Source organism: Pagrus major, chromosome 17 (genome assembly GCF_040436345.1).
Source record: "Pagrus major chromosome 17, Pma_NU_1.0".
In the NCBI taxonomy this organism is placed as follows: domain Eukaryota; kingdom Metazoa; phylum Chordata; class Actinopteri; order Spariformes; family Sparidae; genus Pagrus; species Pagrus major.
In genome coordinates, this window is record NC_133231.1 from 13,463,616 (window position 1) to 13,485,758 (window position 22,143).

General features: G+C 39.0%; 1 protein-coding gene across 2 annotated transcripts in view; it reads left to right on the forward strand.

Moving 5' to 3' along the window:
- LOC141011737 (focal adhesion kinase 1-like) overlaps positions 1-22,143 on the forward strand; it is a 66,472-nt gene that overhangs the window by 12,940 nt on the left and 31,389 nt on the right. Inside the window, exons 3-18 of one of the 2 annotated variants that reach the window (XM_073484999.1) lie at positions 7,826-8,112; positions 8,212-8,378; positions 10,821-10,908; positions 11,154-11,233; positions 12,014-12,076; positions 12,188-12,242; positions 12,566-12,706; positions 13,148-13,225; positions 13,897-14,004; positions 15,246-15,363; positions 15,720-15,750; positions 16,173-16,243; positions 16,644-16,661; positions 17,383-17,439; positions 21,380-21,477; positions 22,006-22,090. In XM_073484999.1, coding sequence (XP_073341100.1) covers positions 7,870-8,112; positions 8,212-8,378; positions 10,821-10,908; positions 11,154-11,233; positions 12,014-12,076; positions 12,188-12,242; positions 12,566-12,706; positions 13,148-13,225; positions 13,897-14,004; positions 15,246-15,363; positions 15,720-15,750; positions 16,173-16,243; positions 16,644-16,661; positions 17,383-17,439; positions 21,380-21,477; positions 22,006-22,090 — 1,501 coding nt within the window. In that variant the 5' untranslated portion in view covers positions 7,826-7,869. The remainder of the gene's footprint in view (positions 1-7,825; positions 8,113-8,211; positions 8,379-10,820; positions 10,909-11,153; positions 11,234-12,013; positions 12,077-12,187; positions 12,243-12,565; positions 12,707-13,147; positions 13,226-13,896; positions 14,005-15,245; positions 15,364-15,719; positions 15,751-16,172; positions 16,244-16,643; positions 16,662-17,382; positions 17,440-21,379; positions 21,478-22,005; positions 22,091-22,143) is intronic. The other variant, XM_073485000.1, reaches the window with a different exon arrangement.

The following is a 22,143-nucleotide window of genomic DNA, read 5'->3' on the forward strand; positions in this document are numbered from 1 at the left end:
TGTTTGACACGCAGTGCCGTAACCCTGTGACTAAAGATTTATGGCTGCAGGGAAGCCGCCCTTCTTTGAATTTCACATCAAAGATTGATTCATTGGATCAGCAGCTCCGCACCGGAGACCTGATGGGATATTTTGTGAGGATTTATCGGACTGCAGGATGGCCTCATGGGTGAAGAAATCATCCTCCAACCAAAGAAGTCGGGCTTGAAAGTCTGTTTTGGGAAGCTTACACCCTGCTGAAGTGTCCTTGAGCTACTTAGTGAATCTTCTCCACCCACCAGGAGCAAAAACTGAATTTCCTTACAGGGATCATTTCATACTGCACAATGGTCAATGTATTTTGCTGGGTTAAAGGTCATGGCCTGTTTTGGGCGGATTGATTACTAAGACCAGGATCGCAAGCTACTCCCTCAAGTCCTGAAGTAATATGATGCTTTAGGAGAGTGACTCGCAGTCTTGTGATCTTGGATTTCTGTACGATACACTGTAATTACAGTTGTTATCATGTTTCAATTGTTGCAGAAGAAGGTCTGACTTTCCGATTAACTTTGACGATGACAGATTCTGCATGCGGGTCCACTGTGGATGTGAGAAACCGGACCTTTCTATTTAAAGGTGAAAACATTTGGAACATCTATCCACAGGACCCTGATGATAGATTTTGAGTGCAGTGGCTGCTAGAGCATAGACAGCCACAGACTGGTATATTCTTGACCTCCTGTGAGGATACTTGCCGTGTCATCAGATTTTACAGTACAAAGGATATTTGACATCCTCTGTTTCCTCTTACTGGGCTCTTTGCTTTACTGGAGTTACTTACAACCCTGGGACACTAGCTTTGATTGATTTTTTTTCTATTGTGTTTCCTGCTGCTATCTGTGGGGCAGCTAAAAGTTGCACAATGGATATGATCACCCATGTAAGCAATGACAGCCCAGTTATCAGCAGAGAAGGTCTCAATTTTTAACTCTTTTGGATACGTTTTTCAATATCTTTATCTGCCCTTTTTTGGCATATTTGAATTTATAGACTAGGAAGTTTTCACAGTAGTGAAAGTCCAGGTTAGGAGTTGGTCCCAGTCTTAGACTCTATGCTGTTTTTGGGGCCCAGCAGTTTTGTCTGGATATTGTGGCCAGACCTCGAACAGACTCAGCTACAAAACAAATGGAGAACAGCGGCTGCATCCCACTCTGCTGGAGCAAGGGGGCCTGCATCTACGCACAGCACCCCCTACCAAGTATGTACTAATAATAAGTGAATCAATAGAAACACAGCATATACAAACTGAACGCAAACCTTTGTCCTAGTAAGCACAACATGTAGTTGGTTATGTTCCTTTTTTAGTATCAGTGCTGAATATAACCAAAGCCTTATGATTCACAGCTACATAGTTTTATATCAATATTATTATATATATATATATTATATATCAAATACAAATACACCTTTCTCTGCCTGGGTATTTATAATGAATTATATAAATCAGTTCATTGTCATGAATTCCTGTGCTTTATTTACCATCTCTCCCTCAGCTTGAAAGGATTGTCTTATTTGACATTGACATTCAGTATGTCAGTATGTCAGGATGGTTGGATTTCATTTACCAGAGCAATGTCTCATGAAGGTGTTAGACAGATTTGTGTATGTCATATCACTCTAGGCTTCTGAAGTTTTGATTGTAACATTATGTGTTACGAGACATCTAAATTCTGTCTTCTCTGTGAGCTCTTCGTGACTGATGAAAAAAGCAGCCAAGTCACTGAAGTGCTGCATGACAAGCTGTCCGTCACAAGAATGAAGCGTCATTTCACAGCACTTGAAGTGATTTGATGGGGCGGTATGAATGTGAATCTTTTGCTTTGGTTCAAGCTTTTGTCTGAAAAAATTAAAAACAGAGCCATGGTTGTGATTTGTTATCAGTTCATTTGGGTTACACTTGTACTGAGCTGTAATTAGGTTGGCGAATACGAGCGTGTGGGGACATGGTGGTTATGAGTTACAATAGTAGCTCTCTGTCGCTGGAACAACGCAGAACACGAAGACGCTCTCAGTGCTCAGTTGTTTTTTTTTGTCGGCACACCATAAAACATACAGTCACACAAAAACATTTTATTTATATGGAAATGACATTTAGACCCGTATTGAACAGTCACATATGTATGTACAGTATATAGATATACAACCAACGGTTAGACTTGGAACTTTATCTTCTCTGTCCCCTGGTATAGATAATGCGCATCCTTGGCAGAAGATGGAAGAGAGGGTGTAGTAGTGTGGGGGAGGGGGAGGGCAGAGGAAATTGTTTGAGGATGAGAGAAAGATGAGAGGAGGGAGGAAGAGCGGTGGTTCAACAGGACAGTTGGATCAAATGGAGATGCGAAAGGCAGGAACTAAAAGGCCTGTGAGCATGTGAGATGAGCGACAGGGGGAGCTTAAGAGAGGGGGGGGGGTTACAGATAAAGGGGGAAAGGATGGAGAAAGAAGGATACAAGAGAGTTGGCCGAAAAGCAAAGGAGAAGATGAAGGCTTTTGAGAGAAAGACATAAAGACAGGGATAAAAGTGAGGGATGAACAACTGAGGAAAATGGAAAGGGAAAGGGATGGTAAAAAAGACACGGAGGCCGAGGCTCCCTCAGGATTGTGCTAACCACAGTAACCCAGTTACCAGTTAAACGAGGAGATAAACCGTCCTGCTGCTGCGGGACGGAGCTCAACTCTAGCCTACTGTGGTTTAACAGGCTGAGTGTCAGTCACTGGAGCCCCACTGTGAGAGGGGGTGGTGGGCCTGGCACCCGCCTGCTCCTCTCCTGGCTGCCTGCATGGCCTAGTTGATTTGATTCCTCGCCTTTTATCAGTGTGAGTGTGAGGGAATGCATGTGGGGTTATGTTGAGTCCTGTGCTGTGTGTAGTGCACCTGTTTTAAAACATTAATTCATGTACTATGAGATGCACTTTTGGTTGTGGCCCAAATTTGATTTCGTAAGCTGTTTTGTAACTAAGGAAACTAAAGGAAAGCCTTGTGTCATATAAAGGCTTTCGTGGCTTATGTATATTAATTGTTTGTTAAGATGGGATAAAGCACAAGAATGCTGTTTAGTGGCAAACATGGAAGCCCAAGGAGTCAATCTTCCCAAGCTGGATAAATAAAAGGAAAGGAATATCATATATATACCATTGTATAGACCAGACCACTAATCCATTGATCAAGAAAATAATTGTCTGACTGACAATGAAAATAATCATCAGTTACAGCCCTACCTCTTTCTTTGTTAGAAATAAGCAAAATAACCTAATTAAGTTAGGAATGAATTATATTTTCTTCAGCCTGACCTGCAGTCACATACTGGTTGGTAGCTTCAGTATTTAGGGACTATACGTTAACACTAACCTATTTTGATAAATGCTTCTGAAAAACAACCCTTTCCCACTTGTGTGTTGTAACCGTATTTACAGCATAAAGTAGCTGTATGTATGCACCAAGGGAAAAATAGGTATGTCTACTTCTCTAATAGGATTTCGTAGAGCTGTATGTAGTATTTAGGTTAAGGTTACGGGTGTGTGAATTTGTGTCAGTGTATGCAGTGGCACATTTTAGTACTTAATATCTAATCTGATTAGTGAGTGACTGAGTGAGTGAGCAGCAGCAGATGGCTGTGGTTTGTGACTCTGTAGCTCCTCTGGTGCAACTGCTTCTATTTAAAAACGAGTTGCAGTCAAAATAATGTCCCCAATACATTTTTTATTGCGCCCCTCTGAGACAAGGCATGAAGGCTGGATATAAAGTAAGAGAGGAACTGTTATTACAACTGAAGGTATGCTGTGGCACTGTACCACAACCCGTGTACATTCTGGACAGGGGTTTCCACAAAACATCGTTTTTGTTTCTTTATAAATAAATGTATCTTTTACTCCCGATAGTACAACAGACACTGGTGTACTGCATTACAAAAATATATGCTCTGACTGAGGCAACACATTTGTATACAGTGTGTGGTCAATTTTTCTACTAACAAAAAACGCTAAATATTCTGATGTGATTAGTCTGATGTCCACCTACCTTTGCATCTGCCCTCATTCAGTAAACTGAAATGACATGAGAGCAGAGCAAGGACATGATGTATCTGAACAACAATAGAGTGTAGAGTATGTAGTGTTTCATTTTTCAAACCTTCTTTCCTTTCAAATGCAGCGCTGATCTCAATTAAGATGGTTCACAAGTTTGGTTTGGAAGTTTAATTATTCCCAGCAAATACACAGATCCAATATCTACCTTCTGTTTCAGCTTTAAGGTTCTGCAGCCATCACTGAAAAAACCTCACATATTTTTATTTTGTACAATATAATATCACAAGGTGTAGCTTTAATGTCTTTATCATGCTGATAGTTTTCATTAAATAGACTGTAGTTACTAGAAGGGCATCTGGGATTGTTATAATGAGATGATACAGTGGAATTACAGCAGCATTATACTCTTTTGGGATTGTAACAAGCCCCCTAATAATCTAATAGTATCATAGCCACAGTGGTATCATTTTAATTGGATGATGATAGTAATACTGTATGAGGGACATTTGTAATCTAATCTTTACTGATCTGTTGCATTAAAGCTTTAGGGGCTGTTGAGTATGTGGCCATGGCTGTGACCATTATACACTTACCTCTACTCATTACACATATAGGAAGAGCTCATTATTAATAGTATTACATTTTAAAAGCAGTAACAATACACACTTCTTCATCTGTTGAACCATAAAAAGGGTACCATTTTTCTCTTAATCTCCACTGTTTTCAGAATACACCTTGTTATTTTAGCTAATTACCAGTTAATCTAATTTTTGCTGTTTCGTAAACTGCAGAACCTAACACAGCGTAATATAACCTAGGCAGGGTTTTTACTTCTCGTATGATTCAGGGAGTTTGTACATTAAAAAAGGCATTGAAAACTTACTTTCCAATGAAAAATTAGATCCTTGGACACATATAAACTTTTCTCGGCTGGGAAATATTTTCTGTTTTCTAGTCCTTTACAGTTGAGCAAAAAAGATTATTTCAGGCACTTTACACACAAAAGATAAAAACAAGTCAATGTTTGAATCCAGTGAGGATCTTCGTAGGTACTTGAAACCAAACAGCAGTTCTAGACAAAAATATCTGATTTACAAAACAATCTAACAATAGATCTACAAAGCATGCATGTTAGGGATGCACGGATTACAGCGGTGGCTGATGTTTATCTGTTGTGTTGCATCAGTTTTTCATGAGCTACTGGCTTGTGACATCCCAGCCATCAGTTTGTAAGGCTATGCAAGTACTAAAAAATTCTTCCCATACCGTAGGTAGTTATGTAGCAGGCAAAAAAGGCTTTTTAAAGCAGTTACTTTTCTAAAAAAAAACATAATTTCATGTGAAAGAAGGAAATTGGTATGATTGGATTTGTGCTCCCATAAAGTAAATGTAATGTATAAAAATAGTGTAAAGGGGTGTCTGATCTTATAACAGTTCAGTTTTTTTATTAAGTGATGAATATTTTGTTTCCTGGGTACAAAAGGGGTATAAATAACAACAACAGAAGAACACTGGCGCCAGATATCAGCCAAATTGTTGTTATCAGTATCTGCCCAGAATTTCACATTTCTTGCATCCCTAATACATGTATCTCAATTGAAAATGAAGGAAAATCGCAATAACAGATGATTTAAATTACTGATAGTAACAAGACGTTTATTCATCCAAGAAAAGTGTAATAGGTAGATATGAAGCTTTCAAGTCATGCATTCTCTACAGTAAAGACTCTAAAAAAAAATAAATGTGTATGGGACTTGTGCACCTGCCCAGAGAGTTTTACACACACACACGCACGCACGCACGCACACACACACACACACACACACACACACACACACACACACACACACACACACACACACACACACTATTGATACAGCAAGTTCTTGAAAGAGAGTGCTGAGTCAAGTCATCAGATACATAATGTCCTCCCTTGCACCTCTGTTGCAGTCATTGTGCAGATGATTCACTCGCGCACATGGGCGTGTGAAGAAGTCTTGGAAAGGCAACTGTAGGTCAAGCTGTTAAAAGTGCTGAGACAACTTTCCCTGAATGAGTCTCCATATTTCTGTTTCTTTCTTGCGTTTTCATCAGTATAAAACAAATGACCGTGACCTGAACGCAACACAGAAAAATGCTGAATAATCAGATCTTTAGGCCCTGAACTACTTGGTAGATGATGATGGTGCAGATCACAATTTCAGACAGCTCTGTTGGAAAAGTATTTAATTCTCCAGTACCGGAAATGAGCCATGAAATTAGTCAGTCAGTTGGGTTTGGTTTACTTGTGTCTCCTTTGTCAACACATGATAGCTAGAATTCAGCTGGAACTCGGTCACTTTCAAGCTGATGACTCAACAGAGCCTTTAGGGATTACCAGGAAATGACAGCATGACACAGGAAGCAGAAGAGTCTCCCATAAGAATGTGGTGTGAAGATGAACCTGCTGTATATGTGCAGGGAAAGAAACAACCTTAAAGAAGGTAAAAGTGAAAGGAAGACTTAGAGACATTAAAGGAAGAATCTGTGTTTGTGTTTGCTTGGTAGATTATAAAAATCTGCTTTGTTAAGCACAACAATATAGATATCACTCCTGCTGTAGCCTCATACTGTAGTAATAGAGTAAAATGTGAACTAAGCAATAGTTTCAGAGTTTGTACAAAGTCTTGAAAGTTTGGAAAATGCTTGATTGTAACCGTAATGTTTTCAAGGTTAGGAATATGCTTGAATTCAAAATATACTCCTTTAATTAGTATAATCTGGTGTTTCATCTACACAATCACTCATGTAAACCAAAAATCTTTAAAATTTGAGATGAAATTATTTCATTCTGTTTTGGCGACAAAATGTCAAGGGGGCATTTTTCCGTTACACTGTGCATCTGGTGTGAGACACCAGGAGATAACAAACAAGATGACAAGATTGTTTCATTTTAAATATTAAAAGATAAAAGAATTCAAACAAGTGTGTGAATGCACCTTTAATGTATATTTTTGGTTAAGGTACCTTGAAAGTGCTTGATTTTTACAAACTGTACAAACCCTGTAGTTTGTTTTTTGCTTGTGGTTTGCTATTAAGCTGAGCCCTTGACAAGACTGATTGCTTGGTTGATTTAGCAGTTGGTTGTCCAGTTTGATCACAGTGTTTCCCACCGGTTGGGAATTTATTTATTTAAATTCATTTGATTTATGTTGAGCTGTGAGTCCATTAGGACCTTCTAAAAAGACCTTGTGTCAGTGTTTTGCTGGTTTCTATTGACTCTTTACTGGCTGACTGAATAATTGACTGGTTGTCAGCCTTATTGAAACACATAACCCCTCCTCATCAATCAGTCACAAGCTCAGTAAACACATGTAGAATAAACATGTTTATTCCCCTGCTCTCTTTCTACAATTATATGTTGTCTCAGTGTTGCTGTCTTATCAGTGTTTTATTATCTCAGTTGGATTTATTCTACATGAGTGCTTGTTTATGTCTTCATGATTATTAATGTAGCCTGTAATGTGCCATGACAAATGTATAAAGTGCAGTATGAATGGCAGACGGGTGATGACTCAGAGGTTGTGTGAGTGGGTGTTGACTGTCTCAGCTATGCTTTCAGCAGTATGTTTAAAAGGGTTGATGAAACCGTTTTCTTTACTCACCATAATCGCCTCTAATATACACCTTTAATATTCTTTATACAAGACACATTTATTACAGATTAATGCTCAACTATAAAGTCACATTTTTACCTCCGTCCTCTTTATTTATATTTCAGAATATGACGCCCAGTTAGCCCCAGCAGGAGCATCTGAGTCAGGCATGGCATCCTCTTCCTACCTGGAACCCAACCACAACCATTCCGGAGCGGGTGTTTGTGGGGTTAAATCCCGCTCCGGGATGTCCGGTGGTACTGGTGTTGGTACCAGCGGCTCTGCTGGAGGCCTCGAACGGCCCCCAGGCTCCATGGACCGGGTTCTGAAGATCTTCCATTATTTTGAGACAAACAGTGAGCCATGCACCTGGGCTAGTAATATCAGACACGGGGATGCTACAGATGTCAGGGTAAGACGTACGAACATTTCTTACATTTCTCACATTTTTAGTGCTACAGCATCATCATTTCTGTGATTCTCAAACTCATCCCTTCACTTGTTTCAACAGGGTGTTATCCAGAAGATAGCGGAGATTCACAAATTACGCTGTGTGTCCTCTCTTGGCCTCCGTCTGACCCATCTGCACTCTGATTCTCTCCATTGGTTACACCCTGATTTGGGCGTGTCGCATGTCAGGGAGAGATATGAGAAACAGCACCCCCAGGAGGAGTGGAGGTAGAATTACAACTTAGTCTTTTACTGTCTGCTCCCAATCCCCATGTCCCCCCATTTCACTTTTTCTACATGAGGTACTAGAGAGTAATGTTTATGTATTTATCGACACTGCGCTCAGATCAGTGAGCAGACCATCGGTACTCACTTGTGACTAACGATGCCTCCATCTGTAGTTTAGGTAGCTGTGGTTTGATACTTATTGGTTCCTTAATGTTGTGCTTAAATCAAACAGCAGGTCAACAACATAAGTGACTATACAGAAGCAACACTTGTTTAAGCTACAAACCTGCCAACCAAGAGCATTTTATTAAGCCTAACTTACAAGGTACAGCTAAATAACTTATGGTCTCAATTAAACTATATTATACGTTCAATAAACCACAGACTAAGATCTGAAACATATTTATGTCAGCTACTTTATACAAGCAGTGAAAAATATTACAACCAAGTATTTCATATTGAGTTGCTCCCTTTTACCACATTCCTTCTCTTAATTTTCTTTAGATTTAAAAGTGTTTCCTCATTCATCCATATCTCCTTGAATACAGAGGACTTAACAGTCAGAATGAATAAAAGGTTTTATAGTTTGCCGTTTATCTACATGACTTCATTACACAAGTACATGACTTGTATGCAATGAGTCGTCCTCGCTAATATTATTTGGTGCCCATGAATAATCTGTAATTTATAGAGCCTTAGCCTCAAGACATTTATTTGATGCAGTAGCCTGTTGTGCTATGAGGGATGATCTACTCTGTCAGATGAAAGCATTTATCTTCTTATCAATTTGTATTATTTGCAAGCAACTCTGTCCATTGTCAGCCTACATTGAAACTGTACTGACAATTAGCCATCTGCAGCTGATAATGTTAACAGCTCTCCTTACAATTCAGTGAATTGTCCTGCAGTTGATGTGTTACACCCAAAGTCATTAAAATTGAAATGAATTCAAAGTGAACGCATTGTTCACACTGCTTACATGCAGCTGGAGCAGCTCTGCCAGTTGTTGCAGCTCTGCCTCGGAGGGCGGCGGAGCTGCAAGCCCACAGGAGCTTCTGCTGCTGCCAAGCTATTGTTAGAACAGCAGAAGTAGCCCAGGGGATGGACTGACTCTATCTCACTCCTCTCTCGCTCCCTTGCGTGCTTTCTCTCGTGCGCTCGTGTTCGCTCTTTTTCTCTTTGATGTTTCTATCCATCCTTCTTTCTGTCATCTCTCGCATCTGTGTTTTCTTTCTTATCCAGCCCTCTCTTTTCTCTCAAACACGCATCATTTTCTCTCTTCTCACACTCTCTTTTTGGTTCATTCATTATTGAACGAGGATGTTTTATTCATTCTGTCTTCATGATTTCATCTTGATTTCTTTTGTTAACTAACTACATTCCTGTAGCATCAAAGCAGCTTGGAACTCACTACTCTTCTGACCCATTTCTACTCCACTGTAGTCACTGCAATATGTCAGTCATAAAGCAATATGTGACTATAAACAAGCATGGCCCATCTGGGTACTTCTGTGACACAGTTAATTGGCAAGTGTAACAGCAAGAATCTCATTATGCTTTATGGTGTTACAAGGTTATCACTCTCAGTGAGTTCCCTGTCAGCAAATTTGAAATCATGCTTGTACTGTGCAGACTGTAGTAAAGTGAGTAGAAAGGGCATCTTCCAGCTTTGAGTCTTGGTTTCAAGCCACCCTGCTGAGGTGACTTTGAAAAAAACATGGAATCTACCTATTTAGCATCAACATGTACTTTAACCTCCCTATGAGGGTACAACAAGAGAATTAAAGAAAGAAGTGCAATAAACAAGTACAATAAAGCACAATAAACTCAAGTTTTGAGCTCCATAAGGCACAACAACTAATTACATACAACTTAGATCTGTAGATACATTATCAGTATCTCTAAAAAAGATCTGAGCTCTACCATAATTGTGCATCCATTAACTTTGGTGTTACAGCAACAGGATTATGTGATATCAACTCACTTTGCAGTGTTTGTAATTCAAGTCTTTGACTTTTAGATGCACACATAAAACTATAAGTGTCAAAAATTCGGCAAGCACACTTTTTTTTACACTCAATATGATGATGTGAATTTTCTGTCGCATTGTAGTATTTTACATTTTTGAGAAAGACATATATAACTTGTGAATAACACATTAACTATACGCATATATGTGGCTCCTTGTTGTTTAGACCAAAATCATATTCTTTATGTGAAAAACAGATCTATTTTTAATATTGAGATTGCCTTTCATTCTCTGGTATACCTTTTTAAGATGCATCAAAGTCTATGAATGCATCAGCTCTTCTATCTCTTTGCCTCAGGCAGTAATTTGGATGGTACAGGCTCTTTCATTCTCTGTGTTGATGTGTGCACTGAAAGATTATTTGATAATAATAAATTATTTGATATTATTTAAACTGTCTCCGTCATCCTCAGGTATGAGCTGCGGATGCGGTACCTTCCTAAAGGTTACCTCAGCCATTTTTCTGAAGACAAACCCTCTCTCAACTACCTCTATCACCAGGTGAGGCAATACAACAAGATCATATAAATAAACCTGTTCTCACATACATCATCTGCTTTCGCTTCCTCCCTTTTGCTTTTTTACATTTAATGAGGCAAACATGCCTCGAAACAGATAATTACAAGGACAGCCAACTGTTCTTACATGGGACTACTATATAATCTACAATTTACATGCTTACATTTTAAGCTACTTTACAGCAATGTTGTTAGAAAAGTTTGTGTTGTCATGTTGTGTTTCTACAGGTCAAGAGTGACTACATGCAACATATAGCTGATCAGGTGGATCAAGATGTTGCTTTGAAACTGGGCTGTTTGGAAATAAGGTGAGAAGCACACACACACACACATTAGTTCTCTTGCCACAACAATGCTAATTCTGTTCGCAGGCTATTACAGGTTGTTGACGATACTACCGACCCCATTCACACCTGGTATTAAAAATGCTATCTGTATCCAGACACATTTTAATGTAAGGTGTAAATGCATCGTGATCAAAATGTGATCAGATCTGCCTGATCACATCTGAGGGTAGCCGGCTCGCATTGTGTTTGGTTCTTACGTAGGTGTAGTTGGTACAATGTACAATGTGCTGAAAGAGACATATGTCTTTTCTGTGTTATTAAAAGCTCCAAAAGATGTGTTATTCAGCAGAACTGCAAGAAAAATAAAAGCAATACAGGTGGAAAATAAGTGGTATACAGTAAGAAATAACTTTTGCTATAAACAAGCCATAAAATTTGTCTAGTCACAGAGTAGTCTACACTCCTTTACTGCCACAGAAAGAGACAAACTGATTTTTTAATCTAAGAGAGGAATAACTTAATGTATAATTTGCCAAATGTATTTAATTTATTTTATTGGAAAAATATCTAAGAATTTGTCGTAAATAGTTTAGTTACAAGTTACAAAACTCAGATTTTTCGAAGGGAGTCTGAGGCTGGTTTGCTGCCACCTTAAATTACTGACATACAGGTTTTGCTCTGGAGGATACAGATCCCATTTCAATAATGGGTGTCAGTGGAGTGTTCCAGTTAAATATGTGTGATCATTTAATACTGTGTCTACAAACTGATCTCCTTCTCTCCGCTCCGTGAATTATACAGGAGGTTCTTCAGAGAGATGCCAGGAAACGCCCTGGATAAGAAATCCAATTATGAGCTACTAGAGTAAGATTGATTTAATTTAATCCACTATGTAAACCATATTGCCTCTAATGTATTTTTAACAAATACATTTCAGCTACTTAAAGATAAATGTTGTGATGTTCTTCTTCTTAGGAAAGATGTTGGTCTGAGAAGGTTCTTCCCCAAAAGCCTGCTGGACTCCCTCAAGGTAAGCCCTAAAAAGCTCCATCACCTGATAACAGAGGTGACAATGGCAGAAATTATCTTGGGAATCCTAGTACCGTTTAGTTGTCTGCATGAGCTAATGGCTGTTTGACTGAGGGAGCGGCTGACTGGCAGGGAGACCAACTTGATGACTGGATGGATGTCTGGCTGAATGTCTGATAATCTGATTGTCTGGAATTAAGTTAAACCTCCTGTTGTCACTCGCAGTGTGCCTTCTCATGAGTCTCATGTGCGTTTCTTGGCTGTGGACCAACTCTCTCCCAGAATGACTTAACCCTTGGAAATTTTTTCTGTCCTCCCTCATAGGCGAAGACTCTTCGTAAGCAGATCCAGCAGACCTTTAAGCAGTTTGCTAACCTCAATGATGAGCAGAGCATCCACAAGTTCTTTGAGATAGTCTCTCCCATCTACCGCTTCGACAAAGAGTGCTTCAAATGTGCTTTGGGGGTAGGCCAACACTCAGTTCAGACAAAAAGTCCTTTCATACCTTAAAAATCATACTAAGTCAGGAGGCTGGGAGGTTGAGCCTATTTAGCGTGCTCAGGATAGAAAACATATAGAGTGACCTGTCATCTTTATCTTAGAAGGTGAGGTTAGCAAGTGCAAATTTTGCATGTGTCCACATACCTGTGTCAGTACAGTGTTCTTATTATACTGTTCTCTACAGCAGTGCATTATCACTGTCGTCTCCGTAAATAATGCAAACCTTCCTCTGTCCTAGATCGCATTGAGTGTAAAAAGTAGAAAAAACAGACGAGAACATTACAATTGTTTTATGCTATCAATATTACATTTCTGCCAGTACTATGTTTAGTTAATAAAGCAGATGATATGATGAAATGTGACGTCTGATTTAATGCTACACTGTCTTTCTCTCTCCCTCTCTAGTCTAGTTGGGTAATATCAGTAGAGTTAGCTATCGGACCAGAGGAAGGAATCAGCTACCTCACAGATAAGGGCTCAATGGTGAGTAATGCACATATGCAACTCTCAAGGTCTAACTTTTCAGTCATTGGTCATTTAAAAAAAATATCAATATCAGTATTTTTGAGCTTAAAAAGGCTCTCAACTCCACTGCAAACTGCATGCTTTTAATTGGAAAGCCATAGTGTCAATACACCATACTGCCCTCTACTGGTGTGCTTCTCTGGTAAACACACTCTTAATTTTCAGCTGATCATATGAGCTAGAAAAAGCCATATGTGATATGATCACCAGGTGTGATTAGGAGATGTACACAGCTGTTTGCTGCAGTAACAACTCAACATGCAGGAAACAGCTGCACATCTGTAGCTCCACTGCTCAAATGAAGTCATCAAATTTCAATTTAACAAGGACAGACTGCCTGTCAAGATATCAGCAATTAATTTAATAATTTGATCATTGCATGACAATGAATCAGAGTTTGTCCTGTTTGGCCTTTACAAACACATTAAAATTCACTCTTGATGACTTTGTCCTACTAGTGCACATTGTTAAAAGATAGAGCAATAGAAATACATGCCTAACTGGTGACTAGTGACATGACTAATGATCGAAAGTTCTCATTTCCACTGAGCTGAATAAAGGGCAACAACGTGTACAGTACGTTTCATGTGATTTTTAATGTTTTTGTGTATCCGTCTTTGTCTCTGCAGCCTACACACTTAGCTAACTTTAACCAGGTTCAGTCCATCCAGTACTCTGCTTTGGAAGAGAAGGACAGGAAAGGCATGCTGCAGCTCAACGTAGCAGGAGCTCCAGAGGTGAAAACACACACACACCTTGCATAGTATTACAATGGCTTTTCCACTGTAGGATGGTTCCTTATGAAACAAACAAATCATATAATTTAGTAACGCTTGACTAATGCATGACTGGTGATGTTTTAATGCATGAATTAATGCAGGCTGTATCATGAATTCCTGTTGCTCCCCATTAAGAAATGATAAGGTTGCTGTGGCTTTATGTTATTATTTCACACTTTAAGTGTTAAGTGTTTCAGCAGTTGATGAATGCTAATTCACAGTTACTTCATACGTTCATTGATTTGTGACCAGATTAGCTAGATTCCAGTTAAATTTATTTCTTTATTTCAAACCCTTGTATCCACACAGCCTCTTTGAAAGTGAAACATCACCAATTCTCAAAGAAATATTAAGCTATTTTTTTTTAATCATACTGGTCATCAAATGCAAACAATTGTATAATAAACATAGTTAATTACATAAATAAAACTTAAATGTAACTGAAATCCAGCTAACTTGATTGCATGTTTATGTATGAAGCAACTGTGAATTAACTGATGATCTATTAAATGTGAACTATAACCATCAAGTTAAACAGTTGAGTAATAGTTAAGTATGTGATTTGTACCCTTACTGTAGAGTGTTACCCCTCAGGTTGTATTTCAATTGCCCTTCAAAAAGTAACTGTTAAACCGTTGATGTACATGCAGTTGAGTCACTTTAAGCTTCAGTCCAGTGCCTTTATTCTTGTCAAAAACACATATTTCAAATCATACATTTTAAGACTGATTTTCATCCAGTTGTTAAATAGACATGTAAATATTCTACCTGTGTAACGAACATGAAATAGCTTCTGCATATTAAACATAGTATTTTAAGTAGTAGTAACACATGAACTGCAGGGGAAAAAAACAGGAAATGATGTAGGGAAAAGGGGAAACGACACATGGGAGGGTCTAGGCGGTGGTTGCCATCTGCACTTGAGTGTCAGCATGAGTGTGACTGTCGAGTGGGTGTGTGTCTGCAGCAGGCTTACTAGTGGAAAAGCATGTGTGCATCAGTGGTAGTATCTGTGCGTGTGTGGTTGTCTGAATGGGTGTACTGGTAGAAGACGTTACCCCTAATAAAGCTCTCATTGTGTCACTGTGAAGCAACTCTCTGTCCCACTCTTGTACTAATCCATGTCTGTGCGTATCTGTCTGTCTGTCTGTGTGTGTGTGTGTGTGTGTGTGTGTGTGTGTGTGTGTGTGTGTGTGTAGCCCCTTACAGTTACCACAGCATCGCTGACTACAGCAGAAAACATGGCGGACTTGATTGACGGCTACTGTCGGCTCGTCTCCTCGGCGACTCACTCCTTCATTGTCAGAGTCCACAAAGGTAGGACACACAACTACTCATGCTCACTATATACCCGCATTTAAATATTCTGGGTTTTTTGTGTCATTATAATAGTATAGTTGTGTGCAGTTAAATGATTACTGCGATCAGTATCAACTTCTACTATAAATAGTACTCACGGTTGAAATTACTGTCAGCAATCTTTCAAGCAGTAGTGAAGACTGATTGTGGCTGATGAGGCTTTAAGCTTTGTCACTTTGAATAACCAGCCTGTGTTTAGCGAGTCTTTTCTATAAATAACTACAAATACGTGGTTACAGTCATGTACTGTAGGTCTAACATGCTACATGCAGTCTCTTCTGCATCTGATTCATGTGTTCATTTTGTCTCTGCAGAGGGGGACCGAGCTCTGCCTTCCATCCCAAAGTAAGTCTACAGACTCCTTTTGTCTCATCTATCAAGTAAAAATAAGGTGTCACTTTCCTAAGAGAGGGACTTGCACTTGAGGCTTGTTTTAATGGAAATTTGAACCAGAATTTGGAAGCTAAAAGCCACCAACATAAAGCAGCTTTTATACTTTCCTGACAATAGTATTTTTTCAGTCCAAGGCTCAAATACCGAGCAACATCTTGATCTTCATTTCAAATCTTAAGAGCCAAAAATGCACATATAGTGAATATAATATTCTTTATGAAATAGATACTCTTTTGTGTTTTTAAATGTTTAATGTTTGCACATTGTAGGATCCTCCTTTCCTCTGGATGCTCTCCTGTCTCTTAAACTGTGACTGGTAGCCCAGTGGTTTGGGTCAGTGTGAGCAAAAAATAATTTTCTCATCTCCGCTTCAGAGTTTCGAATCATGAGAGGCGGATGGAAAAACGGATGGACGGAGTACGGACCAGAGCCGTTTGTGTCTCAGGTATAAACCCCTCTCTCGCTTCTGTCCTCGCCTTGTTGGTCTGTTTCTCCCCTTGTTGATTTGCCTCTCTATCTGCTGCTCTAAATGTCATGAACGACAGTGACTGCTAAGAGTTAGATAAAGGCTTCATAGATATGTGTTCCCCCTATAAAGCCTCGTCTGTGTGCTCAGTGAAGAGTCCTTGTCTGGCCAGATGTCCCCATGGAGAGCTTTAGTCACTGTCACTCTGCCCTGACTGTCTACTGACCTCTGACTAACTCACACTCACGCAGCAATAAATGAGAATTACCTTGAATGTAGTTTCATTAAAAAATATTGACAGTATTGTTTATCTAACAATAAAACTAACCCTTCTTTCCCTTTCTTTCCGACTGTTTCATGCTGCATGTGATTTCTGCAGGTCACACTAGTGGCGATGGTAAACAACATTCTTTCTATTAACCGTCTTAAAATTAGTAACTCAGTAGAATTCCTGCTCTTTGTCTACTTTTAGTGATACTGTGCAGTATCTCCCTCTGTATCTGTTTCATTCTCATCCATGACTCAATGTGTTTTTTATTCAACTTGTTTCTATGGAAAGACCACACAAACCTTTCCATCCCTCCCCTTTCCTCTCTCTCTCCGCTCTCTATTGTACTCTTTTGTCTTACATTCCTCATGTGCGGCTGTTTTATAGTACATGAAAATTTTTAATTGTCACGCATGTGTTTGGGATCGGTTATGGTGATGGTCTTTTGGAAAGGTACTTCTGTCTGATGAGGGTTTGTTTCTATTGCTGTTGTTATTTTCACTCTTCTTTCTTTGTCCTTGATGGTGTGTTCTCCAGTGGCATGCAGTGATTTAATTTAATTGTTATATTATATTTGTAGTGTTTGATCTTAGTTTTTTTCAGTGAAAAGGGTTATAATTCAATCATTTTGTGTTCGGGACTTTTGGCTTGTGTTACTGAAAAGAAGCTTTCCTTTAAGTACTCTGAATGCTGTCCAGGGGGCTCAGCTTGTTATATCAAAGTGGAGTTTTAGATGTGAGCTTGTTGTCAACTCTTTCTCTTTCATCTGTCTTTTGTGTGTCTTCAACTGAGACTTAATATTTTTTCTTGGCCCTTTTTTTCCCCTCCCCTCTTTGCTGTGGCTCTGTAGAAACGGACGACTATGCTGAGATCATAGATGAGGAGGACACTTATACCATGCCTTCAAGTAAGTAGACACCCACACACTTGCAGAAACATTGCAGGTATCTAATGCGACAAGCGACGGATGTCTCTGTGCACCTGTGTGTGTGCTCAGTGGACCTCTTCAGACTTGTGTAGCAGACAGTGTGGGAAGATTGTTGGGGTGATGGTGTGAGGATTAAAGATCTTTAGGAGACATGACTAATTGTGTGGTGATACTGATGACTTTTATGTGCTAGCAGTTGAGAGTCCTCTACTGTAGTAATATGTTAATTGAAAAATATTTGTCTTTGGTCTGATTAGTCTTTGAACATTTTGTGCAGGGGTATGAGTTCTGCGCAGAAAACAATATAATTCTTAATCATTTATTGCTTTTGACATCTGTTTAAAGCTGAAAACTATAACTTTTCCATAAATTCAGAAAATATGTGTTACCTTTGAAGATGTTTAAACTCATGGTTGTTAGTAGAGTTGTGAAAAGAGAAAATATCATCCTTTAACCATGTACAATTATCAACAGTGTATTATTTTTATTAATGTATGGGCATTGTCAACATTAATGTTGTGTACTGAAGCCGGAAAACTACCTTGATATGTTGCAAATGAGCCACACTCCACTATACAGGTGGATTTAGTGATTTATCAGACTGATTAAAAATAGATTGCAGCTTTGAATTGATCTCTTTTAAGATTGGTTGATAAAAGCATAGCTGACAAAATAGTGGCTGGGGTTTGAGAAATTCAACATTTTCCGTGGTCACAGTCTTGTAAAAAAAGGGGAATCCACTTGAACCACATCTTGTCTGTATATTAATAGGCCTGTAATCTATATTTGTTGTCGTGACTTGTCACAAGATTTAATAAGAACCGCAGCTTCCTCAAACTGCTTTGACACATTATCTCGCCACAATGTTTACGTTACAGTAAACATTTCTCAAATGGCTCCATGTCCTGCTAATCACTGTTATGATGACAAGTGTTCAGAAGTTTATCCAGCCTTAAGACTCTCTGATAATATGAGAGTAAATATGCAGAAGCCTGCTGTGCTGCTGTTGCTACCGAGTAGTGCCTGTTCACCAGGTGTAGGACTGTTGTTCATATTTAGTTCACTGCAACGCTAAGTGGCGATGCTACATGGGCAACATTTCAAGGCAGTGGAGATGGTTGATAACACCTAAATGGAAAATGGAGCTTGGATGTTAAGTGAATTTTAAACTGCCTCGAAATGTTGCCGGGGTGTCATAAGCATATGTTGTTCCATGTAACCAAATTATAACATGGCTTTGCTTTTTGACCATTCATAAATGATAGCGTTCCACATACAGTTGTCCTGTGGACAGTTGTAAACAGAGATAGATAGCAAGATGTCCACACTGTTCAGTAAATGACCAAAAAGAATAAAAACAAAACATCCGTCCTGACCTGTATCTATGCTATACGCTAGTCTGTTAAACATGTTGCATGCCTTTCTCTGACATGGAAATTATTTATTTAGATAGAAGTTATCTAGTTAAATCAATAAACTGGCTTACACAAGCCAGCCAAGGTTTCATAATTAATTGTTCATGTCTACACTAAGTGTTTTCAGTGTTTTAGTGCCTGTTTTGGTTTTCTTAATCAACAGGTTTAAACAGGGTCCATTTCGTGTATAAGTTGTGTTAAAAAAAACTAGCCTTTTACAAATTGTGCAAGCTAGCTAGTGGTACCCAATTGTGTGTGTGCTTGTTTCTTTTTGTTGATATGAAATTAACCTTCTTCAGACAAAACACACTAACGGACTTAAAATATCCCAGAAAGAGTTATTTTATATGATGAGGGACAGTTCAGAGTTTTACCGACCATTTTAAGGTTTAGGCACAGGAAGGTGTTTTGGGCAGCACATGCAGAATGAATGTGAAATCAATTTGGAGAGCCTAAAACCTAAAACTGAGTAGTTGTTGTTAGTCCTCAGTGGACTCATTTAGCAAGTTTTATCATTAAGCAAGTAGCATTAGGAATGCAAGTTTATTTATTGTCTGCTTTTCCAACTTTTGACACAGGTATGATAATAATATTAGTCCAAAATAATGTGAAATTGCATATTTGCATATATGTTATTGAAAAACGTAAGGCGTCCTTTTGGGGGGGGACCCCAAATCCGCCCACCAAATACATACAGATAAGTCATCCACAGACCTATGGAAAGCACTTTGTGATACCTATATAGTCATTGACATACAATACCTCTAACTTAGCTGCATCAATATCACACCTACAATCATGGCAATCAAAGAAACACATATAATAAAGACTGCAGTAACAACGAATGGATCTCTGTACTCACAGCTAGTTATTTCTGTCTCCTATCACTAACCCATTTTCCCAGAATACTATGGACTAGATCAAGGTAATGATTGGAACATACCATGACTCTGGTTGTATTGTGATGGCACTTTGATTTTGGTGGTTGCTGTGACCCTTATTTTACGTTTGCTTGCAACTGTAAAATAAAATCCTGAATTTCTTTCTGTATCTGTACCCCGTTGATTTGACCCCCCCTCTGTTGATGTGTGATATGCTGTCAGTTTTGGGGCTGAATTGATGATAGCCGGTCCCAGTTGTTGGACGAGGATCTTGTCATGATTTTAAATTTAAGTGAAGCTTAAAGGTTTTTTTTTAAGTTTATACAAAAGGTATCAAAACCCAATTACTGCTGCTTTTTAACAACTTCATGGCAACAGTTCAGAAAGATTTTATATGTCATTTAACCAGCCAAGTTGACTCAGCATGTTCCTATTTACAACTTTGGCATGGAGGAGGAAGTGCAGTGAGAGGGAAGGGTTTAAATAGATGCATATATATATACTGTAACTTTTTAAACCCAAACCACTAACAAACAGGGTAGTCCCACTCCATTGTTTAACCATAATGATCGACTTTTTAAAGATCAGGTTACATGGGCGACATTCAGAGGCAGAGCACACAGGCATTAATTATGGCCGACATTTTGTGACTGTGTGTTGCGCCCACATTTAGTTCCATTCCCTGCACAGGCATTTTATTGCCAAGAATAGTTGTCTCTCAATGTCGCATATGTTAATAACATGCGTTCTGGGCATTTCACAAACTGTATAAAAGAGAAGTCAGAGATTTGTCAAGTACTGTAAACTTGTAGTGCCATTGTATGCTGTTTTTCATTTGCTGATTAAATGGACAAAGTCAGGTCAACAGTGCCATGCCTCTCAGGCAAAGCAAACCAGCTGCCAATCAACAGCCAACTAGTCACAGACCAAGAGAATTGACTGATTATACTAACAGAGATACAAGCAAATATCAAACTGTTCCTATATCAGCCTGTGAGCTAAGAATCCCTGCCACAATCCACCTGACTTTATCCATATAGTATTTGATTTAATGTCCATATATACATTGAGTGTTACGGGCTGTCATTTGTCTGTGTCACATGGCATGTCTGGCTGTGGTTTGCTGATGCTGTTGTTGCATGCTGTTGACATTGAGCTATGCTGACTGCTATAGAAACTAAGCTTGTCAGAGTAGGAAGTTGGTGCAGTTGTATTAATCTGGAAATTAAGTAATTACATTTGAATATTTCATAATAAAGTTTCAGATAACTCCTTGCAAAGATGGAACCAGGCATGAAATTGATACATTTGTTTTACACAGTGCGTCCATGTCTGAAATGTTTCCATATCTGTGTTTCTTTTAAATAGAAGCTGTGTCCTGTTTGTATACATTTTCTGGAAGACTTGCTTCAAAATGTGATAACTCACAGAATCAGTTGTACATTTTCCGCAGATTTAAACCAACCGTGGGCACTGTTAAGCACTCTGACAAGCTTGGTAAATGCAAGGCCTGACTATTAAGACGTGTACGTGTAGGCACTGATGTGTGTGTGTTTTTTTTATCTGTTTCTGTATCTCTGTGTGTGTGCGTTCATGTCTGTGTCTATGTTTATGTGTATCTAGCGCGGGACTATGAGATTCAGCGAGATTGTATTGAGTTGGGACGTTGCATAGGTGAGGGTCAGTTTGGAGACGTCCACCAAGGAGTCTACATCAACCCGGTATGTAGTCTCATGCACACACAATCTTTTGACATCTGTCGCTGTAGATTTATAGTAGCTTTAGATGTAAATAATCGGATTAGTATGGCCTACTGTAGATGATTCTTTACCTGTAAGGCCTGACAGGTACCTGACAGGTGGAAAAAATTCAAATCCATGCAAATTGTGTAGCTTTAAACCATTCACTCACATGACAGTTCCTTAGATAAAAAATGTGGTAAATCTTCTTACATAAGGGCCAAAAAAAATCTGGCTTATTATACAAAGTCACTTTGAAGCTAAACTACAAAGAATAAACTAAACTTGAACTAACATCACAATAACTGCATGTATAGTTGTAACGGAAGAAAGTAATGGGATTGGCTTGCCCACCAATAACTATGACATACTTCAAACTCTGATAATTTAATTTCAGTAGGCGATACACATCCATATCCCATTTGGCTTCCTGCCCATTTGTTGAATGTGTGTGGAGATGATTCTGTTGTAAAGCTCATTATGTTGTTCGCCTGGTTCTGTTTCCTGCAGGAGAACCCTGCCCTGTCTGTGGCAGTCAAGACGTGTAAGAACTCAACGTCGGACAGCGTCAGGGAAAAGTTTCTCCAAGAAGCATGTAAGTTCCTTGTGTGTGTGTGTGTGTGTGTGTGTGTGTGTGTGTGTGTGTGT